The 27699-nt window shown below is 39.2% G+C and overlaps 1 protein-coding gene across 1 annotated transcript; it reads right to left on the reverse strand.

Annotated features, from left to right (window-relative positions):
• Nucleotides 1–27671, reverse strand: MCHR2 (melanin concentrating hormone receptor 2). The gene is made up of 6 exons (XM_025860357.2): nucleotides 27640–27671; nucleotides 24213–24420; nucleotides 16015–16224; nucleotides 11838–12032; nucleotides 9214–9333; nucleotides 1–316 (listed from the first exon to the last, which is right to left on the reverse strand). Exons 2-6 carry the CDS (start codon nucleotides 24392–24394, stop codon nucleotides 1–3), a joined length of 1023 nt encoding a protein of 340 aa, XP_025716142.1. The 5' UTR covers nucleotides 24395–24420; nucleotides 27640–27671.
• Nucleotides 27672–27699: the final 28 nt, after the last annotated feature.

Here is a 27699-nt window from a genome sequence, read left to right on the forward strand (position 1 = left end):
CTAAAAGCTTGATTTCAAGGTATTTTCTATATTGTTGATTTCCCTGTCAGTCACTCTCCTTTGCACTTGAGGCAGGCGTTTCCGGAAATTCCCACTCAGCACAATATAGAGAAAAGGGTTAATGCTGCTGTTGGCATAGCTGAAGCAGATGGAGAGATAATAGCCTACATGGAAGGCCAGCGTGGGCTGCTCCATCTGTAAGTTCACCAGTTGTATCACGTGATAGGGGGCAGCACTTAGGATAAAGACCGCCACCAGTACAAGCACCATCTTCGTCAGCTTCATCACTCTCTCTTTTGGAACACTAGGGTTGTAACTACAAAGGAAACATTAGGATAGACAGAACATAAATAACCATAGAAATTATGGGCAATGATTTCCTAGAACTTTCATCAACAGAGATGTAATGCAGTTACCTTGTGCCCCCTGATATGTTGTGATGAGAAGAACTGATTTTCCTCCAAAACACGTAACTACAGTCTAATTGTGATACAATATCAGACAAATCCAGATTGGGAACATTCTATAGGATACCTGACCAGTACTCCTTAATACCCTTGAGGTCATGAAAAATAAGGAAAGAATGGGAAACTGTCATAGACCAGAGGAGACTGGGGAGACATGACAACTAAATACAATATGATATTCTGCATTGAATCCTAGACCAGAAAGGGGACTTTAATGGAAAAACTGGAGAAATCCAATAAGGAATAGAGTTTAGTTAGTAGTAATGTACTAATGCCATTTTCTTTGCTTTGACAAATGCATCATGGTAAGGTAGGATATTAATGGAGAAACAATGTGAGGAGTATATAGGAACTCTCCCTACTGTTTCTGCAACTTTTCTATTAATTTAAAATTATTCCAAAATAAAATATATTTTAAAATCCCCAAGTTTTATCATGTTATATTATATTTAGACATTTAATAGAAATGTCCCAGGGACATAGTTGAAGCAGATGAATAAGCCTGAGGAATAATATAAAAAAAGCATGGCAACTGAAAGTCATTGTAAGGTAAAGATTCCTCTGCAGTTTATCTGCAGTAGGCACCATCATTCTTCTAACTTCTTCCATTTTGAGGGATAACTGGCAGTATGAGTTCTGTTTCACAAGATGCTCTTTGCATGTCTGAGAAAAGTGCTGGGAACAAAGTGATCTTCTTTGGAGAACTGTCTTAAAAGGGCTCAAGCATCCTCTCCAGCTGTCAGTGTCTTAATATTCCGTGTGATTCCATTTCAACTGTCTCACTAGCTCAGCTGCCTGTGATACATTTATTTTAGAGGCTAAGTTATTTTTCTATAACTGTGGCTGCTTCCCTTTCCCATTCTAAACAGACCACCCTTTAAGAATGCAGTATTGCCAAAGAATTTCAAGAAGCTAAGTAAGAAAAAATGTAATGGGTCAATAGAACACCTAAAATTTTGGTACCAGAGTTTGCCATGAATTTTGACTCATAGTCAAATTGATCACCCATTTGACTTCTAGGGAAGATGGTGGGTTATAAACTCACTGTGTCCCATGGATACACCTACATAACACCCACATCAGTGTAAATAGCTTAGAAAATGACCCAAAGCCTGGCAGAACAGACTCTCCATGGTTAATCGTAGAGAAGAGTGTATATCAAAAATGGTTGGAAGGACAAAGAAGAACCAGACTGACATGTGAGACTGTCTTCAGGAGGGCAGAAAGCTGCATGCATGAATAAGGCAGAGGAGCAGACCCTACACCAGGTACCCCAGGCAGGGGGGACTTGAACTCAGAAGATGATTCTCCACATTTGGCTTTAAACCAGAGGGGCTTAACTTTACAAATTTTTATAATCAGTGAGGCTTAACACCTGGAACTTAAAAATTAACAAGCTCAGCTCTGGGAGAGCCAAAGGGTGGTAGGAACTGAGTTCCCACGCTTAAGGAGACAGGCAAACAACAGTTTCTTGGAGATATAGAATAGAAGCAGCAGTTTGAAAAATGCATGGGGTTTACTGGAAGATTTATTTACTAATCTCAGAACATTTGCTGGAGGAGCAGAGATCATTAAGAGACTTCTCCAAGAATAAAAGAGCTGGTGGTGCCATTTCCCTCTCCTGCCCTCCAGCCTAGATAAATGGACACCTAGGGAACCAACATGAACACTCTCTACCTGGTATGCTAACAGCGTGCTCCACCCCCCTGCTCTCCTCAGAACTGACCTCTCCAACCGGCCCTTGGCAGTCCTCAAAAGTGGCTACAGGTCCTCTCCCAGAGCAGAACTATGCAAATTTTGCTAACCCTGCGTGCCCCAACCCCACATTCTGCGGATCTGCCTTCTCCAATATGCTTTTGGCTGGAGCCCATTCAAAACACTGCCACAAGCTTGGCAGTGTGCAAACAGTCCTGACAGTGGCCAGCAGCTCTCCAAAGTGACTCCTGCCCTGGGAAGAGGGGAAGATAACCGTATACACAAGTTCCACTGTGGCCCCAGCAGTGGGCTAGGGGCAGACATCTGCTCTGACTGCAGGCCCACCCACCAATGAAAGCTTCTCAGGGGACAACACAGGGAGAGTGCCCTCCAGTTCAATGTGACTGCAACTCTGGCAGATGCCTGGTTTGACCCAACTCAAGCCCAAGGCAGCCACATACTGATCCATTAACAACACAGGAACCAAACCCTGCCCACAGCAGGCAGAGAGAGCCATTGCAGATGACTGGACTGAAAGCAAATGCAGTTCAGCCATAATAGTAAGGCACATGCAACACATATAAGAGACACCCCTGAAGTGCCAGGTTCTGGTGAATAGGGAACATTGCATTGCAGAGCACTATAGGACCTCTTTTTCATAAGGCCACTATTTTCAAGAGCAGAAGTTGTAGCTAACTTTCCTAACACATAGAAATAGACACAGAGTTAGATAAGATGAGGATCAGAGGAATGGGCCGCATGAAAGAACAGGACGAAATCACAGCAAGAGAGCCAATGAAATGGAGATAAGCAATATGCCTGATAGAGAATTTAAAGTAATGGTCATAAAGATACTCACTGGACTTGAGAAATTACTGAAAGTAAAAATACACTAGGGGGAATTAATAGTAGAATAGAGGTATGTGTGCTGGCAAAGTGAACACAAAGTAGTAAAATAGAGGAAGCAGAAGAATGGATCAGCGACCTAGAAGACAGAATAATGGAAAGCAATCAAGCTGAACAGGAGAGAAAAAAAAATTTAAAAATGAGAAAAGATTAAAAGTACTCAGCAATGCAATCAAGCATAATAATATTTGCATCACAGGGATTCCAGAAGGAGAAGAGAGAGAAAAGGGGGCAGAAAATTTATTTGAAGAAATAATAGCTGAAAACTTCCCTAATTGGAGAAAGGCAAAAGACTTCCAGATCCAGGAGGCACAGAGAGCTTCTAATAAAACCAGCCCAAGGAGATACACAGCAAGACACATAATAATTAGAATGGCAAAAAACAGTGATAAAGAGAGAATTTTAAAAGCAGCAAGAGAAAAGAAAACCTTTACATATAAGGGAAACCCCATAAGGCTTTGAGTTGATTTTGCAGGAAAGAAGGGAGTGTCACGATATAGTCAAAATGCTGAAAGAAAAAAAAAAAAAACCCTGCAACCAAGAATGCTCTATTAAGCAAGGCTATCATTCAGAAGAGAAGGAGAGATAAAGAGTTCCCTAGACAAATAAAAGTTAAAGAAATTCATCACCTCTAAACCAACCTCACAAGAAATATTAAAGGGGATTCTCTGAGTGGAAAGGAAAGACCATAAGCAGGAGTAAGAAAAGTAGAAAGCACAAAAGCAGCAAAAATAAGTATATCTATAAAAATCAGCCTGGGGATTCACAAAATAAAAGGATGTAAATGTTAACACCATGTACCTAAAATATTGGGGGTAGGGAAGTAAAAATTTAGTGCTTTTAGATCTAGGGTTCAAACTTAAGAGATCATCAACTTAATACAGACTGCTGTATGCATAAAATGTTATATATAACATAATGATAACCACAAATCAAAAACCAGTAATAGATATGCAAAATATAAAGAGAAAGGAATCCAGGTATATCACCAAAGAAAGCCATCAAACCATGAGAGAAGAGGGTAAGAGAAGAAAGGAACAAAGAAGAACTACAAAAACAACCATAAAATAATTTAAAAAATGACAGTAAGTACATACCTATCAATTATTACTTTTAATGTAAATGGACTAAATGCTCCAAAGATAGGGTGACTGAATGGATAAACAAGTAAGACCCATCTATATGTTGCATACCAGAGACTCATTTCATTCCTAAAGACACATGCAATTTGAAAGTGAAGGGATAGAAAACATTTATCATGCAAATGGAAGTAAAGAAAAAGCTGGAGTAGCATTACTTATATTGGACAAAACAGACTTAAAAAAAGAGACCATACAAGAGACAAAGGATACTACATAGTCATAAAGGGAACAATCCAACAAGAACATATTACAATTGTAAATATTTATGGAACCAGTATGGGAACACCCCAATATATAAAGCCGCTATAAACAAAAATGAAGGAAGTAATTGATGGTAATACACTAATAGTAGGGGACTTTAACACTCCACTTATATCAATGGATAGATCAGATAGAAAATCAACATGGAAACAGTAGCTTTGAATGATACATTGGACCAGATAGACCCAACAGATATATTCAGAACATTCCATTTCAAAAGAGTGGAATACACATTCTTTCAAGTGCACATGGAACATTCTCCAGAATAGATCACATGTTAGGCCACAAAACAAGTCTTAACAGATTAAAGAAGATCAAAGTCATATCATGCATGCTTTTCTGACCATATGCGATGAAACTAGAAATCAACCACAAGAAAAAAATCTAGAAAGCACACAAATACATGGACGTTAAATAACATGCTACTAAATAATGAGTGAGTCAATCAAGAAATCAAGGAGGAAATAAAAAAATATGGACACAAATGAAAATGATAACATAATGGTCCCAAATCCTTGTGATGCAGTAAAAGCTGTTCTCTGAGGGAAGTTTATAGCAATGCAGGCTTACCTCAATAAGCAAAAAAAAAAAAAAAAAAACTCAAATAAACATCCTACTTTTATACATGAAGAGCTAAAACAAGAACAAACAAAACCCAAAATCAATAGAAGGAAAGAAACAGTAAATATTAGAGCAGAATAAATGAAACAGAAACAAAAAACCACAATAGAACAGATCAATGAAACCAGGACAGTTCCTCGTTTCATTGGAGATCAACAAAATTGATAAAATGTTAGCTAGATTCATTTTTTAAAAAAAGGACTCAAATAAAATCAGAAAGAGAAGAAATAACAACCAACACTACAGAAATGGAAAAGATCATAAGAAAATATTATGAAAAATTATATGCCAACAACTTAGACAATCTAGAAGAAATGAATAAATTCCTAGAAACATATAATTTCTCAAAACTTAATCAGGAAGAAATAGAAAATTTGAATGGACTGATTACCAGCAATGAAATTGAATTAGTATCAAAAAACTCCCAACAAACAAAAGTCCAGACCAGATGGCTTCACAGGTGAATTGTGCCAAACATTTAAAGAAGAGTTAATACCTATTCTCAACCTATTCCAAAAGATAGAAGAGGAATGAAAGCTTCCAGATTCATTCTCTGAGGTCATCATCACCCTGATACCAAAACCAGATAAAGACACTACAAAAAAAAGAGAACTATAGGTCAATATCTCTGATTAACATAGATGTGAAAATCCTCAACAAAAATTAGCAAACTGACTCCGACAATACATTAAAATCATTCACCACAACTAAGTGGGATTATTCCTGGGATGCAAGGTGGTTCAATATTCACAAACCAATCAATATGATACATCATATTAACAAGAGAAAGGATAAAAACCATATGACTATTTCAGAAGATGCAGGAAAAGCATTTTGCAAAGTACAACACCCATTCATGATAAAAACCCTCAACCAAATAAGTTTAGAGGGAGGGTCCCTCAACATCATAAAGGCCATATATGAAAAACCCAAAGCTAACATGATACTCAGTGAGGAAAGAAAACTGAGAACTTCCCCACTAAGATCAGGAACATGGCAAGGATGTTCTCTTTCACTACTTTTATTCAATATAGTACGGGAATTCTTAGCCACAGCAATCAGACAGCAAAGAGAAATAAAAGACATCTAAATTGAAAAGAAGCAAAACTTTCACTATTATGCAGATTCATGATACTATATTTAGAAAACCCTGAAGACTCCACTAAAAATATCTACTAGAACTGATAAGTGAATTTAGTAAGTTCGTGGGATACAAATAAATATACAGAAATCTGTTGTGTCGGTATACGCTAGTAATGAGTAGCTAGAAAGAGAAATTAAGGTACCAATCCCATTTACAACTGCAGCAAAATTAACAAAATGCCTAGGAATAAACTTAACCAAGGAGGTAAAAGACCTGTACTCTGAAAACAGTAAAACACTGATGAAAGAAATTGAAAATACAACAAACAGATGGAAAGATATTTCATGCTCATGGAATGGGAGAACAAATATTGTTAAAATGTCCATACTACCAAAGCAATCTACAGATTTAATGCAGTCCCTATCAAGATACCAACAGTATTTTTTTTCACAAAACTAGGACAAATAATCCTAAAATTTTATGGAAACACAAAAGGCCCTGAATAGCCAAAGCAATCTTAGAAAAAGGAGAACAACCCTGGAGCTATGACAATTCCAGATTTCAAGACATACTGCAGAGATGTAGTAATCCAAACAGTCTGGTACTGGCACAAAAAATAGACACATACATCAATGGGACAGAATAGAGCGCCCAAAAATAAACCCACAATTATATATATGGTCAATTAATCTTTGACAAAAGAGGCAAGAATGTGCAATGGGAAAAAGACATTCTCTTCAACAAATGGTGTTGGGAAACTGGACAACTACATGCAAAAGAATGAATCTGGGCCACTCTCTCACACCATGAACAAAAATAAACTCAGAATGGATGAAGGACCTAAATGTGAGACCTGAAACCATAAAAATCCCAGAAGAGAGTACAGGCAGTAATTTCTCTGACATCAGCCATGGCAACATTTTTCTAGACAGGTCTTCTGAGGCAGGGGTAACAAAAGCAAAAATAAACCATGGGGACTACATCAAAATAAAAAGCTTCTTCACAACAAAGGAAACTATCAACAAAACAAAAAGACAACCTATTAAATGGGAGAAGGTATTTGCAAATGACATACTTGATAAAGGGTTAGTACCCAAAATATATAAAGAACTTACACAACTCACCACCAAAAAACCAAATACTCCAGTTCAAAAATGGGCAGAAGATAGGCACAGATATTTCTCCCCAGAAGACATACAGATGGTCAACAGACATGAAAAGATCCTCAACATCACTCATCATCAGGGAAGTGTATTCTTCCCTGATGTATTCTCATACATATCAGAATGGCTAAAATAAAAAAAAAGAAAAAAACAGGTGTTGGTGAGGATGTGAAGAAACAGGAACACTCTTGCACTGTTGGAGGGAATGCAAACTGGTGCAGCCACTGTGGAAAGAGTATGGAGGTTCCTTAAAAAATTAAAAATAGAATTACCATATGATCCAGTAATGCACCACTGGGTATTTACCCCCCAAAATACAAAAACACTTATTTGAAAAAGCTATATGTAACCGTGTGTTTATTGCAGCATTATTTACAATAGCCAAGATATGGAAGCAACTGCAGTGTCCATTGATAGACAACGATAAAGAATGTGTGATATATACATATGATGGAATATTACTCAGCCATAAAAAAGAATAAAATCTTGCCATTTGCAACAACATGGATTGAGCCAGAGAGTATAATGCTGAGGAAATTAAGTCAGTCAGAGAAAGACAAGTACCATATGATTTCACGTATATGTGGAAGAAACAAAACAAATGAAGAAAGCAAAAAAAAAAAAAAAAGAGACAAATAAAAAAAATAGACTCTTAAAAATAGAGAAGAAACTAGTGGTTGGCAGAGGGGATGTGGGTGGGGGGATGGCTGAACCAGGTGAAGGGGATTAAGAGGGGCTTGTGTGTGGGAAATCTAGTGATCTTGTCTGTCCAAAACAAATACAGTAATCTATTCTAAGGACAAATTTTAATAATATTTTTAAAATCCAACATATGTATTCACTGACTCACTCACTTGAACAACTTGGCATAGATAATTTCAAGTAGAAAATAATTTTTTTATTTTTTATTTTTAAGGATTTTATTTATTTGACAGAGAGACACAGCGAGAGAGGGAACCCAAGCAGGGGGAGTGGGAGAGGGAGAAGCAGGCTTCCCGCGGAGCAGGGAGCCCAATGCGGGGCTCGATCCCAGGACCCCGGGATCATGACCTGAGCCGAAGGCAGAGGCTTAACCACTCAGCCACCCAGGCGCCCCTAGAAAATAATTTTTTAAAACGATTTATTTATGTGTAGAGAGAAAGAGGACGCGTGCACAGGAGGGAGGGACAGAGGGAGAGGGAGGGAATCCGCAGCAGACCCTTCCCAACCCCCCACCCCTCAACTGAGTGTGGAGCATAGGCAGGGTTCCATCGCAGGACCCTGAGACCATGAGCTGAGCCAACGTCAAGAGTCGGATGCTTAACCGATTTAGCCACCAAGGCCCCCCCTAGAAAATAATTTAGATTTATTCATAGAGTTTTAGAGACAAATATCTTTAAAGGTTCTTCCCCAGTCTCTTGTCTTAGGGTAAGTCTCTGGTTTTATTTAGTCCTAATTAATCTTGTCCTAATTATTCAAATATTAATGAGATCCCTATCCTCCAAATTAACAATTTGAAACACAAAAATTAGAAAGTTATACATGGCATCTAAGATATTTACATATGTACACAACTCTGCAAAGTGTACCAAAAAAACATTTAAATAACATTATTGATGACAAATACAAAAGTATTCTTTAAATAGTATCTTGAGTTCTGTTTACATTTTTATGAAACCATTACATCAGCGATTGCAACATTTATCACTGAGAGATCCTCAAATAGCTGCTTCAGAACATGTCCTGTTTTCAGAAATTGCTCATGTAGACATTAATGCCCATATGTCTAAATGTGGTATGTTTCAAGTGATTATTGTTTAAAATTCTGTTGTAGATGTCTTAGGATCTCTGAATTGTTCTTTCAACAAATAAAGCAAAATAGGGTAAACACTTACCATCTGGCATCCTTATTCTGTTGATACATCTCCCACGTATAGCATAAAATTAAAATATAGCACACCAAAATCAAAGGCAAAGGGAAAAAAAAAGTTGTTATCGTCAAATAAAGTGTGTACCTGTAAAATGAGAGAGAGAGAGAGAGAAGACATGACTATCATATTCACAATGCCAGGAACTTTTACAGTTTAGGAGGCATGATTCTGTAATTTTTCAGGGCCCAGGATAAAAGTCCTTGGGGGAAAAGTTAAGGATCTTTGCTGCTTTGACATAGAGAAAAATAAAATAAGATAAAAACAGAGAGGGGGGCAAACCATAAGAGACTCTTAACTATAGGGAACAAACTGAGGGTTGCTGGAGGGGAGGTGGGTGGAGGGATGGAGTAACTGGGTGATGGGCATTAAGGAGGGCACTTGATACAATGAACACTGGGTGTTATTATGCAAGTAATGAATCACTAAATTCTAGCCCTGAAACTAATACTACACTAGATGTTAACTAACTTAAATTTAAATAAAATCTTGAAGGAAAAAATAAAAGAAACTGCAAAAAAAAAGTCTTTCTCTTCATTGTTTGCTAGCAACAGTGCTTATCTCTTCTCTAGCCAAGCCTAAGGCTACTGAGTACGAACAGGTGAGATATGTATTACCATTATCTTTTAGTGTTATTAACAACAATACAGAATAGCAGGTAGCATTTATTACATAATAAGCACTGATCTGAGTACTTTACATACTTCAGTCCACTGAATCTCTGTAATCCCATGAGTACAATTGCCATTAATATTCTCATGTTACAGAAGAACAAACTAAGGCACAGTGGGGTTAAGTGGCTTGCCCAAGGTTATCCAGCTAGTAATGAGCAGAAGTGGGATTTGAACCCAGACAGACAGTTTAGCTGCACAACGCACACTTGTAATCAATGCTCCAGATGGCCTTTCAAAGGGCTTGTTGTGAAATGAGCCCGTCTTTTCCTTGGTGCTCCCCCAGGGGAAATGCTCAGGTAAGCCAGCTCCATTTCTGCACAGATGCCAGGTGTCTTCCTTCCTGGAAGAACCTTGGCGTTGGTGGAAGAAGGCAGCCCACGTTGCATGGGTGTGGACAGGGTGGCAGGAAGAGAGAGCACCTGGGACTAGAGGGACTCTGAAAGCCACACAGTGGTTCCAGTCTCAGTTCCCCATGAGAACTTAATTCTGGGAAGATCAACAGAGGCTAGAACCTCAGAATATCCTTTATGATAACCAACCAAAAATAGCAGAAGCAGATGCTGGTGCAAAACAGTGAAGCATTGTTATTTCTTTGACACAGGCTGAAGTCCTACAGTCATCTCAGGTTGTACTCCTCTTTAAGATACACTGCGGTCCATATTAATGTATGGGCCACCAGTGATTAAATATCATTTCACCTTTAGATTGGCAGATGGTTTTTATCTGTGAGTGCAGCCAGTGCTGGTGGGAGAAATAATGAATAAACAATTAATCCTACTGATGTTGCGGTCCTCTGGAGCTTTTCATTACTGGATTTGTAGCCTTGCAAGGGCCTCTATCTCCATCCCTCTTGGGCTGTGACTACATGATGCAGGAATGACTCATCTATTTAACAAGTGGTGGATGGGATAAAGGAATCTTCCAGATTGACTTGAGATAATGTATGCAAAAAGCACCTAGCACAATACATGGCCCTTAGTAGGCCATCAAAAAATTTTAGTCATAGACTCCAATGCTGTGTTCAAAATTTCAAATAAAATTTTTGACTTAATTTTTCCTTTCAAATTAAAATGTCAGAAATCCCTGTGTTGGCTTCTGTATTAGTTACTGAGAGCTGCTGTAACAAAATACCACAAACCGGATGGCTTGAAACAACAGAAATTTATTGTGTCCATTCTGGTGATAGAAGGCTGAAAATAAGATGTTGGCAGGGTTGGCTCCTTTTGGATGCTCTGAGGGAGAATCTGCTCCGTGCCTTTTTCCTCGCCTCTGCTGGTTTCTGGCAAAACCTTGCTGTTATTTCGCTTGTAGATGCATCACCCCAGTCCCTCCCTCTGTCTTCACAGGCTTTCTCCCTGTGTCTCCCTTCAAATCTTACTCTCCTCATGAGGACACCAATCCCTGGATTGGGGGCCGGCTCTAATCCAGCATGACCTTGTTTAACTTGATGATGTCTGCAAAGACCCTATTTCTAAATAAGGTCACATTCACAGGTACTGAGAATTAGGACTTGAATATTTTTTGGGGGGGGGGAACACCATTCAACCACATTCCAGTGGCATACCAATAAGGTCTGAGTCTCAGTAACTCCTAGACCATTTTGGAAATTTTGCCCCTCCCTTGATTTTTGCATTCCTGCTGTGTCTGGTTGCCATGGATCTTTAAAATCCATATTTAAATAAATATATGTGTGTCCACTGAAGCTACATAATTAACCTCCAAATCTTTTTCTAAAGGTTACCCTCCCCTTAAAATCAAGCTACCAACCTGATTGTGGAAAGCAGAAAAGTAAGTGGGGAGACTGCCCCTTAGAGCATCCCCAAGGACACTCTACGCAGCTGCTCACGTGTTGACAAGGAGGATGAAGCACTTCACAACTTAATTCAACTCTATTTTTCTTAAGTTTTAACAACCTACCAGAGTACATCGTCGGGGGATGTTAAATCAAAAGCACAACTCTCCACGCCGTCTTTAAATTTGATGACCTTCGAGTAGACCCAGACAGGCAACGCCAGAATGAAGGAAGCTGCCCAAAGGCCCAAATTGATGCGGACAGTCTTGTACCTCGTTCTCCAACTTGTAAGTCGAAATGGTTGGACGAGAGCCAAGTACCTGCAAAGCCAGTTAAGAAGGGTTTGGGAACAATCAATAAAAGCACTGAGCTCCAAGGATGAAAGGTTCATGACAAGAGTAAATTATTAGTATTATTATCCTCCCTGAAGCACACCTCCATCAAGTTACATTTTTAAAGAGCTGGCTGGTACCCGCAGAGAAAACAACTCTTGACCCTGCAAGTCTGAATAAACCACTCACTGAAATAACTGTCATTTCCACGAACACACTGATAATGGTGAAATTCAGCCCTGTGCAAACTCTCTCTTTACAAAGGTGCTTCCTATATAGGCTAGGCTCTGGAAAACTTGGTCTCTGAGTCGGGGTTTCCTCCAGGAGGGAGAGGCTCTCTTTCCAGTAGGATTTCCTGCCATGGAGGCAGGAAGGAGGCAAGTGCTCTGGCTGGTAGGAGAGTCTGCTGGCAGGATGAGGCTCTGGCCCGCCGGGACAGACATTTTGCCCAGATGGCTTTCCAGTGGGGCCCCGAGGCTCCTGGAGGTTCAGTTCACAGAAATCACAGACAGTGAGGATACACAAACGTGACTAGTACAGACAATGCAAATTCCTCACGGAACTCAGGCTGGAGGCCAGAGAGGGGAAATGGGCTAATTTCATAGGGAAAGGGGTTTTCTTCTCTTTTTTTCTATTTCTGATTCAGAAAAAAAGGATAATCATTAACTAAACTTGAAGTACTGACATATCAAGTATATTTGGTTCTCTAGAAAATCCAAGAAGAATTTCTCAGAGCCAACTGAAAGCCAAAGAGCCTAGACCCAGAAGGAAGAGTATTTGTGTAAGCACACTTTTGCTGGAGGTGCGGGTGTTGGAAGGCAGTGTTTGTAGACATTAAATTAATGTAAAATATGTTTTGATGGTCATTTAATTTTTGTAGAGCTACTTAAGGAAGATTTATAAAAATAAAAAATTTCCTATCCCTTGTTCTTTCAATTTTGCATAAGAGGCAGGACTTTTTAAGGGAAAACTTAGTTAAGGGACCCTTTGGCATGCAGGGAGATTCTTGTGGCCCAGGGTACCCCAGCTGCTGCTCCTCCTCCTGCATACCGCACCTTCATCACCTGTGGCTAAGGAGAGAAGGACCCCTCCCCACCCCTCCTGCCCCTGCTGGGGAAGGGGATGGGGTAGTGATTGTACCGCAGCCCAGCCATCATTCTGTCTGGGATTAAAGGATGATGGAGTCATGGCATCAACAGATTAGCAAATCCTCTCTGATTATATCCTCACCCCAACATCCTCCTTCCGCCAGCTGAAAGCCCCTCACTGGTTTTCCATCGCCTTTCAGATAAAATTCAAAATTCTTACCATTGCTTGCAAAGTCTTTCTCCACCTGGCCCTGCCTGTCACTTAGGCTATAGCTTGTGTCTGTCTTTCTCTGGCCTTCCTTCAAGCTCTTTTCCCTTTGGGGGCCAGGTGCATGCTGTCCTACCTGCCTGGCAGAATCTCCCTCTAATTCCTCTTGCTCTTCCTTTGAGTTTCTATTTAACAGTCTGTGTCTCAGGGAAGCTTCCCCTGACCACTCACTCTATACAACGGGCTCATGACTGTACATGCAGATCGTAGGGGAACTCTCTTTTCCTTCCTAATATGTATCATTGTGTGGAAATACACATTCACCTGTGTGACGTTTCACTTAATGTGTGTCTACATCTCAGGAGTGAAAACCCCACAAAGGCAGGGACCTTGACTATTAGTTTAATGTTCTTTTATCTCCTGTCTCCAGCATAGTTCCTGGCCTATGGTCATACTCAAATATTTGTTGAATGAATGAATGAATGAATGAATGGGGAATTTGGCTTCTACTTACTGACTTTTGATGTTCTAGAGAATTTATTTACCAAAGTAGTCTAGGCAGCTTTCATCTGGAGGTATATGTTTTTAATATTTTGGATGTTTACATAACTTTTTGGTGTTGATTTGGAGGTAGGCACCCACTACTGAAATATTACACATACTTGTAGTTATTACTAATCAGAGAAAGAAGGATGAAAATTATCAGAAACACTTAAAATTTATGCTCTATTGAATTGGCAATTGAAATGACTTAATGTATAAGTACTAAGGCTTACTGATAGCACTGACATGACCAATATCATGTTTATGGCCCTGCAAAGAAAACGCCATTTCTTTTTACAAAATTGCAGATATTGTTGAAGTTTTATGCATTTAGTACAGTTGGAATGTCAAGAAATGCTGAAGAGGAAAAAGTTCAGTTTTATAGAAATGATTTCCCTTCTTTAAAGAAAAAGCCGATACTCTCCTGCCTTCAGGGTACAAGGTATGAAGAAGCTTTTCTTATCTCTGAGAATGGGATTACGATTGGTTAGGACCTGTACTTTAGGTTGCTTTCTTGCAGTGGGCCTGCCCTGTGTCAGCATTAGCTGGCTTCAGCTGAACTAACCAGGCCTACATAGTACATTGATTTTAAAATGTGGTGTTAATTATAAATTGAGAAGCACACTCTATATTTCGAGAATTCTTTTACAGGAAGGCAACATGTTATAAAAAATGCATTAAACATCACCATCATTATTCATGTCTGAATAATAATGATTCCATGAATGATTTCTTTGAACCTTGCTATTCCTTTGTTTATTCATTTGAAATACTGCTCATCACTCCCCACCCCAAAGGCACATGTGGAAGGCTAAAAGAGGCAGAGCTCAGGAAGGAGTCCCGGATGGACCCAGGAAAATTTAACATAGACCTCAAGACTGACAGTCATTCATTCATCAATATTTTTTGAGCTCCCCTGTGCCAGGCAGTGTCACGCAGATACTTGGGATATATTAGTGATCAAAGACCCTGCCTTTGTGGAATTTACATTTGAGGGGCAGGGGAAGCTGAACAATAAACAGTACACACATACAGCCACACACAAAGTAAATTAAACTATGTGATATATTGGCAGCAAGGGAGAAAGATAAAGTAGATCAGAGCAAGGGGGAAGTCAAGTGTGCTAACTTGGGGTAGGGATGGGAAGATGGATGGAGATTTTAAGTGGGTTGTTCTCTGAGACAATTCCTGTTATGCCTATTACTGTGTCTTTAAGGCTTGTTTCTCTTTGGGGAATGCTGCTAAGACCTAGTCTGGAGGTCCTAGCATCTGGATGATGCAGGGACATCCTAGCTTGCCTGCTTCCTACAGAGGCCAGATAAGGAGGTAGTTATGAACAACCTGCCCTCTCTAGAGACAGCCTGGGTCTGAACTGGGCTCCACCACTCACTCGCTCCACAAGTACCCACCATCACTGTCATCTCCTCTAATAACAGTTTACATTGTTGGTGAATATGGTTATGGCACATTCCAGGTCACAGTCAAAAGCACTTCTAATGATGTAAAATGGCAGCATTTACATTAACCAGTCATAACAAGGGGTGTAAAAGATGTAAATACGGTCTTCCTGGTACTGGAACATCTCTTCATAACTATTCAGGAGCCCAAATCTATTCCCCAGATTCCTTCAAGCTGCTAGGTGATAACAGGAGTCTGTGAGACATTGAACATACCAGTGAGACATTGAACATACCAGAAATAGCCCTGGACAGAGTGAGGAGACCTACTTCAGTTCTCAGCTCTGCCAATGACTCACCATGCCCCTTCAGAAAAGCCCCTCACTTCTTGTGTGAGGGGCTCAGCTTCCTTATTGCAAGAAGGATGCACTCATTCTGGTTTGCAACATTTCATGATTTCAAGATATTTTTATCTTGCAGTGAATTATAAATAAAACTGAAGTTAAAAAGAATGATTTGCAAGAAGGAGATTTTACTGTGTTAAGTTTTCCATTAAAAATATATATTTCTATGAAAGTTGGAAAAAAGATTTTTGAGTCCTACAATGAAACAAGCAAAGGAAGAGGAACGTGGCTGTTACAAACTAGCACCGATGTTGCTTAAATTGGGATGACGGTGGGGAAGCACAGGCGCTTCTGAATTATGTTAAGCTATTTCAAAGTTTCTTCACTTACCTGTCCACACTCATCACAGTCATGATGGCACTACAGGTGAGCTGGTTGCAGGTATCCAGGGACGTGATAATGGTGCAGAGGGGCCCCCCAAACACCCATTCTCCTCCCCGGGCCCACTGATGAATAAGAAAAGGCATTCCAATGATGTGAACCAGATCAGCCACAGCCAGGTTGCAGATATAAATGTCAGGAACAGTTTTTTTCCTGGACCTGAAAGAAAAGCACGGAAACTGAGGATTGATATTGAAAGTGTGCCCCTTCTTCAATTTATGCCACCTGTTACAAACTGTTAATTATCAAAATGAATTTTAAAAGAAGTTAAAGGAAAACCTACACAAATGCACATACGAATGCCTAGTCTTGTGCATATTTAAACATTCTGGACTATATATCTGACAACTAACTGTGGGGGCTTAAAAATATGGCCACAAATTCTCCAATACAGCTTTCAAAAGATGGAATCTGGTTCCCTCCCTTTGAGGGTGGTTGAGCTTAGTAACCCACTTTTCACAAATGGAATATGGTGGAAATGACAACGCATGACATAAGAACATAAAGGCATTACAGGGTTCCTCCCTGCTCCTCTCTTGGATCACTTTCTCTGGGGTAGCCTGCTGCCATCTTGGGAGGATACTTAAGCAACTCTGTGGAGAGGTCCACATGGAGAGGCGATGAGGCCCCCCCGCCAACACCCAGCACCAGTCTTCCAGGTGTGTGAATGAGCTACTTTGGAAGTAGATGCTCCCGCTCCTGCCAAGATGACTGTTGCCTTGGAGGACAGTTTAACTGCAACTTGGTGAGAGACTCCGAGCCAGAACCACCCAGCTAAGCTCTTCCTGGATTCTCTCCCCTTGAAATGGTGTGAGATAATAAATGTTTATTGTTTTAAGCCACTAAGTTTTGGGGGTAATTTCTACATAGTAACAAATTATACCAACTCTACGCTCACTCAAGCTGAAGGCTTAGTCCTTGCTTATGCCTAGCACCAAAAACAGCTGAACAGGGAAAACAAATGGTTTCCATTGTATAATGCATTTTTTTTTTCTCCACTCAAGTGGAAGTCAATCCTGATAGGTCATTGTTAAAGAAATTTCAACCTTTACTTAGAAATATTCCAACAAAATCTAACCGAATAGCGAAGACTATAAATTAAGACCCTGAAATCCGGATAGCATGGAGATGAAATCTGAAGAGTAAACTGGTAGAGGGCTCAGAGAATGATCTTGTGGCTCCTGCTGGGGAGAGTGAATTCAATGCTATCTAGATATGACACTCTGTAGGCAAAAGAATTTTTCTAGGAGCAGAAATTTAAATTTAAAATTCAGGTGGTCCCTATGTTCAAGGAGTTGGAACATTCAATAATAAACAGGTAACATCTTTATCTGGGAGATAATATTCATTAATTCAACAAATATTTTATTGAACACCAATTATATGTCAAGCATTATATTGTGTTCTGAGGCTGCAAAGCTAAGTAATCTATAAATTGTAACATTGAGGAGTTTGTAGTCTAGATATGTTTAAATAAATGAGCACTGCAGTGTGATGAGAGAAAGCTAGAGCAAGCACAAGGAGTACACAAAAGGGGCCTCTGCCCCTTCCCCTGGGGACAGTCAAAGCAGATTTCTTGGCAGAAGTGGCATCCGAACTGAGGACAAATAAGACTTTAAGGAGCACCTAAAAATTAGCCCTAAAATATGCCACAACTGCTAGCTCAGGGCTTTGCTCTGTGGATTGGAGGCTAATGTGTGACTTTATTATTCATTGGCTGAAAATTCTACAGCCTGTGACCTTTATTTCTAAGCCAGAGAATCCTTCTGTGAGACTAGTCGGCGAGGATATTTTACCCAGGCCCTGGCAAGTACATGTTGTGTGGGAAGTTGCTGCCATTGATTACCTAACTCAGCAACCGCACTTTGGGCCTTGTTGATGCCACTATAAAGAATGTTGGTTCCTTGTCCCCAGCAGGTGGTGACTCATATCAGAAAGACCCAAAATGAGAAGAGATTTGAAGAAAAGATCTTGTCAACCAAAAGAGCAGCCAAGTGACTGTCCTTGGTCTCTCATCCTCTGTCTTCTCCAGGCCTTTGGCAGGGGAGGGGTGGAGGAGAATAGACCCTGGAGGTCAGGTAGAAAGAGTTCCACATTAAAAAAACAAAAAACAAAGCAAAAACACCACAAAAAACCCCCATAAATCTTAGCCTCTAAACAGATGTTATTTCCATTTGAATTGGGATATAAACCATAAGTGGTTGCTTAGGGTATAATTGCAGCAATTAGATTCACGGCCCTTGCTCTTCTCTAGACAGGCACCCATCATTTACTGATAATGAATTATGGTAATTCTATTGTTGAGGACAGTACAGGCTATTAACTGGCAATTAAAAAGAATTAAATTAAGTGTTTCTAGATGATATTCTGTATAGAAAAAGAGAATTCTGAAGCAAACGGTGATCTGGGCATAAGATAGTAGGGCAATAAAAATAATACATTATGTTTATCATTGCTTTCTTTACTAAAAGGGACAACATAGGAATTAAAACAAAAATAAAGAGAAATTGTAAAGTCTCTACCTATACAACTTACATTCTTTTTTTTAGATCTAATTTATCTCCAGATTTTCTGTTGACAGACTTCATTAGATTTCTCTCTCTCATGACTCAAACATTTAAAATAAAAAATGTAGACTAGTGATCATTTTAGCTAACATGTTTTCCATATGGTTAACATAGCCATATGTAATGCTCACTAATTTGAAGAATGATAAAATAAATTATGGTATTCCACAGTATCCTACAATAAATTATATAGTTGTTACAAATCATAGTTTGCAAGAATATTTAATCAAAGGGAAACATACTGATGAAGTAAAAAAGTCCCAATTATGTATGTAGCATAAATTTATGTAACATTTAAATAATTTATTTCAACATGTGTTTAAAAATATGCTGGAATCGTGTATCAATTTATTACAATGATTACCTATTAGGTAATAGTAGTAGGACTGATTTGACTTTAAAATTTTTCTATTAAAAATGTGTTTACATGTTGTAGTTGGAAATAACAATATATGCTATGGATTAAAGAAAACTGCTAAAACATATAACACCACACATGCAGGAGGTTGCTTTGCTGATCAGCTTGCTCTCAAATCCATTTCCCACCCTTCTCCAGCTGTGTTCCTAGGTATTTTTGTCAACTGGCTTTTGGTTGGTTTTGGCCAATGGGAAGCACTTTTGGAGGGGAAACTGGAAGATGGAGGAGAGGAGAGACCAGCACATTTCCTTGTTCCTTCTGCTGTTGGCATCTCTGGGCAGTGGCTGCGTTCCATCCATGGCTCCATCTTCATCCTGTAGCCCCTATTCCATGGTCCCAGATCCCATTATGGCTATAGGTCTCACCAGGCAGCCCAGACTCCTGCGGTCTGTAAAACCACCTGCCTCCTTTTCTCCATCCAGCTCAGGGCCAGGAGAAGGGTGGTGGTGTGGGGTGGGAGATGGTGGTAGAACACAGTAGTAGCTTCCTGCTTTTGTGTATCTCTGGGTTGCCTTACCAGCCCCTGTTGGGCATTTAACTCCAGTTGAATTAAATTCCTATTGTGAGCCAACCCCAGTGGGTTAGTAGTGATTTTGTGGAGCACTGTGCTAAGAAGAATTCTGAGTCTTCACACACACAGGCACTAGTTACAGGACAAACCTGCACACAGATTAGAGATGATTGGCATGGATGGGAGAGTTTAGGGTCGAGTGGCATATTTGCCAACCTTGCTCTAGATACATAGTACAATACAGTTGAAAGAGAACCTGACTGGGAATTCCATTTTCATTTCTACACCCTCGTGTCCTTGGGCAAGGCATTCAACCCATTTAGATTCCAGAGTTGTCTTGGTGCCCTGGACCATCGCAAGGAGGCTCTGTCAACAACTTTCCAGTTCAGGGGAATAGATGTAGCTGAAAGGTTCTGCAGTATCTGAAACATAGTGTATGTGTGCAGCAAGAGTATGGTCAACCCCAGCGAGAGCTTACATATGGCTGACAGTCTGAGAATGGCTGAGGGTTTGGTCAGAGGGAGCCAGTAGTTATGATTTAAACGGGGTGGGAGAAAGGAAGAGGCCTTGTTCTAAGTGTTTCCCCTCCCCATTTGTCTTAGCAACTGGTCTTCCACCATTAGATCGTTAGTGTTCCTTCAGGTTAATGCACTGACCGTCTTGTAATCTCTGTATAAAATGTAGATACCATTGGGAGGGTTTAAAGTAAGGTGTTTCAGTAATTCATGATTTAGTGTGAACTTGTTGACAGGGAGTTGAGGTCAGGGAATGACAGAACGAGGAGGACTTTTTATTTATCAGGAAGAAGGCCATCCCTTAGAGTTTTTGCCCACATGAAGCTGTCTGTCAGGTGAAAGATGTGTTCAGGAGATGGGGGTGATGGACTGATGGAGAAGGACATCCTCCCCTTTGTGGAAGTAGCGCCCAGGGCCCACTGTGACTGTGGAACTAATTGTGTAATGGAGTTCACCAATCTCTCTCTGAAGAATAAAAGGGAGAAATGATGATGTTATAATTGGCCCAATTTCCCTCCTACATTTTCTAATCTGGCTTCCTTTTGACTAGCTGTGAATTTAACACGTGACAGACTAGTAATCATCTGGCCTCACTACTTTATAGTCACCTTCCTAATGCACAAATTACTTCTTACTTTTAAAAATAGCCACATAGAGGGCGCCTGGGTGGCTCAGTCGTTAAGCGTCTGCCTTCGGCTCAGGTCATGGTCCCAGGGTCCTGGGATCGAGTCCCACATCGGGCTCCCTGCTCCGCGGGAAGCCTGCTTCTCCCTCTCCCACTCCCCCTGCTTGTGTTCCCTCTCTCGCTGTGTCTCTGTCAAATAAATAAATAAAATCTTTAAAAAAAAAAATAGCCACATAGAACCTCTTATTCTGGAAACTCCATCTTCCTTCAACCTTTTTTTTCATACACGTTTCTAGTCTTCCTTTGCAAAGTCAGGAGTTAGTTCATTGCTTGCTTCCCAGCATTGCTAATGATCTTACTCACTTTTGGTTCTATTCTTCCTCTTCTGAGACAAATACTCATCATAAATGGGAAAGTCCCTAAATCTTTAAATGTATCTATTTCTCCTTATTTTTAGTGTAGTCTTAGGATTTTAATTAAGCCACCCATCTGGTAAGAAGGTAACAAATAAAAGGTCATGGCAAGGCATGATGAAAATATTAATACAAATTGCCTTAAAATTTTTGGAGAGCAATTAAAAAAAAAGGTTAGATAAATTCCAAGCCAAAAAAAAAATTAAATTAATTTGCTTTCACATGACTTTTGAAAGACTAATACATTTTTGGAGAGCAATTTGCCAAGAAAAATATTAAAGTCCTAGTAATAAAAATTAAAATTAAGTTGCTCCCAAATGTTTTTTGAGAGACTAAAAGATTCATCTTAAATGCCCCACTAACATATATCTTCTCACGTATTATCTATAAAGTGGTACTGATACAGAGAAAAGACAGGTTTTTCACAATCATTGCAAATAAATTAGTCAGGATGATGGCTCAGGTTTTCTTTTTTCCAGTTAAATGATTATTTGCTTTATGTTGAGAATCTGGTTCCAGGAATTATACCTCAGTATTGACTTCTAGAAGAGTTCATTTTCCACATTTCTTCTTTTTTCCAACTTTGTCTCCAGATGAGTAGATAGGATCAGGCCATTATTTATTGGTGTAATTTGAGGGGAACCAAAATTTTCTCTGGCCCCAAATACCTCTTCAACAGCTTGTCACATGGTCTGAATCTAACATTGAAGAGTCTTTGCATATAAAAGTTGCCTGTAAAAAATGCAACCATTTCTGCAGGGCCAACACATTATAAGAACTTGATTTCTCCTCAGTGGGGCCAAGGCTCTATGGGTGTGAGGCGTGAGGCATGCTACATATATCTCTAAGAAAGGACAGTAAAAATACTAAGGAGTATGAGGGGAAGATGGAAGGAGAAGTGGACAGGAGCAACCGGCAAACAGGAGCGAGCTAGAAACATTCTCATGTTTCTGACTATTAACTTTCTACTTGGCACTATTCCCTCCTTGAGGCTTCCTGAGAATATCTGATTACTTTTATTACCCTTCCCGGAACTCATTATGTGAGCCATCCTTTTTTTTTTTTTTTCACTTGATTGTTTATAATGTCTTGTATTGTTTTTCAAATTTATATGTTTAAATCTTATCTTTTCCACTGGTCTATGAACTTTTTAGAATCAGATGCTGCCACATTTTTTGGTATTTTCATAACCCTTGGTGCTGGGTTTGCAGTAGGCATTAGTAATACGTATTGCATTGAACAACTTCTAGCGCTTAAAAGAATTAATGTAAAATGCTTGATATTCCAGAAACCGATATTGCACTGTATAACTACCTAAAATTTAAATTAAAAGAAATAAAATGTTTGATATTCACAAATGGCTTTACAGAACACAATAAAAAAATGCCTGAATTCATTGAGAGTAAAATTCTAATATACTAAATAAATTTTCAATTATGGATGGTGTAAAAATACCATTCATAATGCTACATTTAATGGCAGAGATAATGACAATAAAAATTTGAAAGTGGGCTTGCTGGTGAGAAGCCCCCTGGAGAAAGTGACCAGTTATGAGCTTTCTCAGGGATGGTGGCTGTCATCTCCATCACCATCCTGAAGGCTGCTCTTACTCTTAATTGGTTCTGTGAGGATTCTTTTATACACATGGTAAATCCAACCATCTTTCTAGTTTTGATGATTTTTTAAAAAAATTATTTATTTAATTTATTTACTTAAGAAAGAGAACAGGGAGGAGCAGAGGCAGAGGGAGAAGCAGGCTCCTTGCTGAGCAAGGAGCCCGATGTGGGACTCTGTCCCAGGACCCTGGGATCATGACCTGAGTGGAAGACAGATACTTAACCAACTGAGCCACCCAGGTGCCTTGATTTGTTTGTTTTTATCAGTGTGAAGAAAATAGCCTGGTATTTGCAATCATGGGATCTGAGTTCAATGCCAGGACAGTCTGGCTGTGTGATGATGGACAAGTTACTTTCTCTCCTAGGCCTCGTTCCCTAAATGGGTATAATAATAGTACTGCTCTTCTGAGGATTAAATGAGATTGCAACTGTGCTTTGTAAGTATAATATGCTACACAAAAGATTGTTGTAGTTATGTGTTAATATAATGCTGAAAACACCTACTAGGAAGTACTTTTGAATGTGTTTTCTTATAGAGAAGCATGGATGAAATTTTCTTTAATGATGGTTATAAGCATGAATAGAGACTAGGGCAATAACATTTAACATCTTATGTTGATTAAAACAAGTGAAACTTAAATGTGAAAATAATCAGGATAGCAAAGATATCAAGCAGTGATGGGGCACACTGACTCTGTACAGTAACTCTGAACCATGGGAAACAAGTAAATCTATTCTTATTTTCCGGGTTGAGCTCTATGCCCTGGGGTTGAGAGGAAGGAGGAAATTACCTGAATGAAGTGGGAGATGTGAAGCAAAGGCAGGAGGTGTTGGGAGCTGATGTCTCTCAGTTTGACCTATATGGGGCTGGTCTATACCGAGGGGAACAGCCCACACTCTGTGATGGACTGAATCTTTGGGCAATCTGGTGGAGTCTCTCTCTCTCTTGCCCAAATGAGTACAAAATAGTCTCTTTCACAGCCTGAAGAGGACAGGTTGTTGTTGTTGTTGTTTTTTAAATAAATATAGAAACTCCATCTTTATTGGCTGTACAAACATCTCTGGGCTGTACACAGGATAACTCTTATTGTTGAAAGTTGAAAATAAAATGGTTGCGTTGCAGTTTTACTCCATGCCTGGGCTCCAGCTCTAGAGATTCTGAATCAATTAGTCTAGGATGAAACTATGTATTAGAATTTTTGAAAGCTCCCCAGGTGATCCTATATGGGGCTAAGATTGAAAATCACTGCTCTAAAAATTCATTAACCCAGCAGTAAGCATTGGCTTAGGTCTTTTCATTTTGAGTTTTGCAACTCAGATGTTACTTAATACATGATGCAAATATCTGTAGAATCTTCTTCAATGATCTTAACCAAATATTTCCAAAACCAATTTCATTAAGAACAATCCTATAGAGGGAAAAGGAGTCATTTAGTGAGTATAGAATGTGCCTAAATTATGGAAAACAGTAGAAGCTCTTACCTTATTATAGTGAATACGATGAGGATGTTGCCAACCAGCCCCATTGAACAGATAATCCCAATCATAGAAGGGAGGATGATTGTATCTACAATGCTGAGGGTTTGATAAGCAAACTCTTTATTGCAGGATTTGTTCAAAAGTTCAGCAGAGGTGTTCCAACAGGATGAGGGCAGTGAATTCATTGTTCATGAACTTCCAGTGGTTCAAGCTGTGAAGGGATAAGAAGTGGTTTATTTAATGAATTTTTGAGGCAGTTCCATGAACATAATATTTCTTTAACGTAATTGAAAAAACTATTTATTGCGGCCTTCTCTGCACCAAGAATCCATGCAACATAAGATTCCAGGTGATGAATATGACTACTCCCTGTCCATAATGTCCTCACAGATTATCGAAGGGGATATGTAAACAGCAAATTAGAGAACAGTGTACTGTGATAAATATACATTTATCATCACACCTTATTGTAGTACATTCTTTGAACATGCTGATATTTACTCAGTATATGCTGGTACTGGTTGTTTACAGCTGATATCTGTTCTTATTGTTTCTGTGTGTCTACCTGTACTGACTAGTACCCCTGCAATACTTAGGTTGTTAAATATATCCTCTCTACAACAAAGTGCATGGGGACACCAACTCTGATTATTTGAGAATAGAATGCAATAAGACTTCCTGAGATGATTCCTGGACTATCTTAAAGGATGAATAAGAGTTAGCTCAGTAGGGGTGCCTGGGTAGCTCAGTTGGTTGAATGTCTGACTCTGGATTTCGGCTCAGGTCATGAGATTGAGCCCTGTGTTGGACCCTGTGCTGGGTGTGGAATCTGCTTAAGATTTTCTCTCTTCCTCTCCCTTGTGCCCACCTCCTCTCAAAAAAAAAAAAAAAGAAAGAAAGAAATGGATACATTTTTAAAAAAAGAGCTCAGTAAAGGACAACGCAGGAAGGAAAAGTGTTATAGCTAGGGGGGTACCACATACAAAGTATAATTATGGCACAGGAAAAAATGAGCTAAAATACAAGTAAAGAAACAAAACCAAATAGATCTGAAAAATTATTTGCTTGACAAAGACACTTAAAAGTGCCATCTAAGTCTTGTTTCTGGTAATGGTAAATTGGGTAACCCAGATTAACCCTCCCACTGAAAACAATAAAATTTGCTGGACAAAAGTTCATATGTATATGTTTGAATATGTGCATGTTTGTGTATACAGCAGTTCAAAAATATTCAAGATCTGAAAAGTTACTGGGACCTCCCTGACCAGTGTTTGGATGAGATCTTGTAACTGGGAGGTAAGCAGAACATTAAAGCACCAAGGCTATCTTTATCCAGAAGGCACTTATTGCTGCCACAGCCATTTGAGCTCTGCGTCCAGGTCTGTAATCATGTCCAGAGAGAAGTCAAGGCCCACAGCCTACTAAAGTGGAAAATTTTGCAGGAGAACCCTTCCTCTGAGCTGGAGCCCCAGATGTTACATCCTCAGGTATGGATGAATTGGATTTAGATTTTTCTCTCCTACCTCTGCAGCCATTGGGAACTGCTCAGATGGCTGCCTTGCTATCCTTGGAATGGAGAAGAAAATGGATCTCTGGGGTTGTGGCTTCCAGAGACCTTTCCTTAGGAGGGTCCAGAAGAATCCTCTCTCAGATTTCACCCTGAGTAGGCAAAGCCTAATTAGACCAGGGACACTCAAGACTTGAATTTAGCCTGATATGGTTCAGGAGTGTGAAGCCTCTAGGTACCAGGCAGATACAAATGTAAAACCTTTTTGAAGGGGAAAGCAGTTATCCCAAGGCCCCAGGGAACTCTCAAAATATTTTTTGAGGTTAATGGCCAGCAAGCAGTCAAAGATATAAGCATTGTTTATATACTGCTTGAAATGTATTAGACTTAAAAGTAAGACCCCAAATTGTAAAACCACAAGAAGAAAATGTAGGGAAAAAGCTCCTCAACACTGGCCTTGACAACAGGTTTTTGGAAATGTTTCCAGAAGTGCAAGGAACAAGAGCAAAAATAAGTAAGTGAGACTACATCAAACTAACAAGCTTCTGAACAGCAAAAGAAACAGTCAGCAAAATGAAAGGGCACCGTATGGAATGATAGAAACTATTTGCAACATTCCATCTGATAAGCGGTTTTTATCAAAAATATATAAGGAACTCATACAACCGAATAGTAAAATACAAAGAGTACAATTAAAAAATGGACAAAAGATTTGAATAGACATCTTTCCAAAGAAGACATACAAATGGCCAACAAGCACATGAAAAGATGCTCAACATCACTAATCATCAGGGAAATGCAAATTAAAACCACAATGAGATCACCTCATACCTGTTAAAATGGCTAAAATAAAAAAGACAAGAAATAACAAGTGTAGGCGAGGATGTGGAGGAAAGGGAATTTTTTGCACTATCGGAAAAATATAAATTAGTATAGCAACTATGGGAAACGATATGGAGTTTCCTCAATGCATGAGAAAAAGAATTACCATAAGATCCCGCCATCACAATCCTGGGTATATATCTGAAGGAAAGGACATCAGTATCTCAAAGAGATATCTGTATTCTCATGTTCATGGTAGGATTATTTACAATTGCCAAGACATGGAAACAGCCTAATGGATGAATGAATAAAGAAAACATCACACGCACACACATGCCACACACACAGAGGAATATTATTCAGCCATGAAAAAGAAGGAAATCCTGCCTTTTGGGACAACATGGACAGAATTTGAGAGTATTATGCTAAGTGAAATAAGTCAGACAGAGGAAGACAAATACTGTCTGTTCTCATTTTATATATGGAATCTGAAAAAGCTAAAGTCATAGAAATAGAGAGAATGGAGGCCAAAGGTAGTAGAAAGGGGAAATGGGGAGTTGCTGTTCAACGGGTATAAAGTTTAATTGTGAAAGATGAAAAAGTTCTAGAGATCTGCTGTATAACATTATGCTTATCATTCAACACTAGTTCACTTAAAAATTTGTTAAGAGGATTGATAACTCAATAATAAAAAAGGTATGTGAAAGGACAAAATGGATGTTTGAGAAATGGGGCAGAGTGACTATTTCATGCTCTAGATGGAATATTTCAGTCCGTAGCCTATTGGTAAAATATGTTCACAAAAAATAAAAGGTAACATGGAAAGTAGAAAAAAAGATATTATTAAGATAGCAAAAAGGCAAGCCTCACAGGATATTTCTAAGACATATAGCCGAGAAAAGGCTCTTGTTCAGAATATATAAAATATATATATAAACCAATACGAAAAATATAGACAGCTCAACAGAAAAATGCCCATAGACTTCAATAGGCATCTACAAAACAGCTTTCCAATGGTCAATAAACATTTTGTAAGGTATTCAATATCATTGGTGATAAGGAAAAGGCAAATCAAAACCACAATGGGATATCTATACATACCTATCAGGTTGGTAAAAACTTTCAAGTCTGAGAATTCCAAGTGTTGGTGAGGATATGCAG

The sequence above is a fragment of the Callorhinus ursinus genome, unplaced genomic scaffold (assembly GCF_003265705.2).
Source record: "Callorhinus ursinus isolate GAN/ISIS: 27379988/994484 unplaced genomic scaffold, GSC_fseal_2.0 scaffold6, whole genome shotgun sequence".
Classification (NCBI taxonomy): Eukaryota; Metazoa; Chordata; class Mammalia; order Carnivora; family Otariidae; genus Callorhinus; species Callorhinus ursinus.

Excerpts from the sequence above, each read along its gene's own strand:
- MCHR2 (XM_025860357.2), bottom strand. The coding sequence starts at position 24,394 with ATGAATTCACTGCCCTCATCCTGTTGGAACACCTCTGCTGAACTTTTG. Across the intron at positions 9,334-11,837 it reads TCCCCCGACGATGTACTCTG|GTACACACTTTATTTGACGA; the intron begins GTAGGTTGTTAA and ends CTCATTTTACAG. Across the intron at positions 317-9,213 it reads CAGAATAAGGATGCCAGATG|TTACAACCCTAGTGTTCCAA; the intron begins GTAAGTGTTTAC and ends TTTCCTTTGTAG.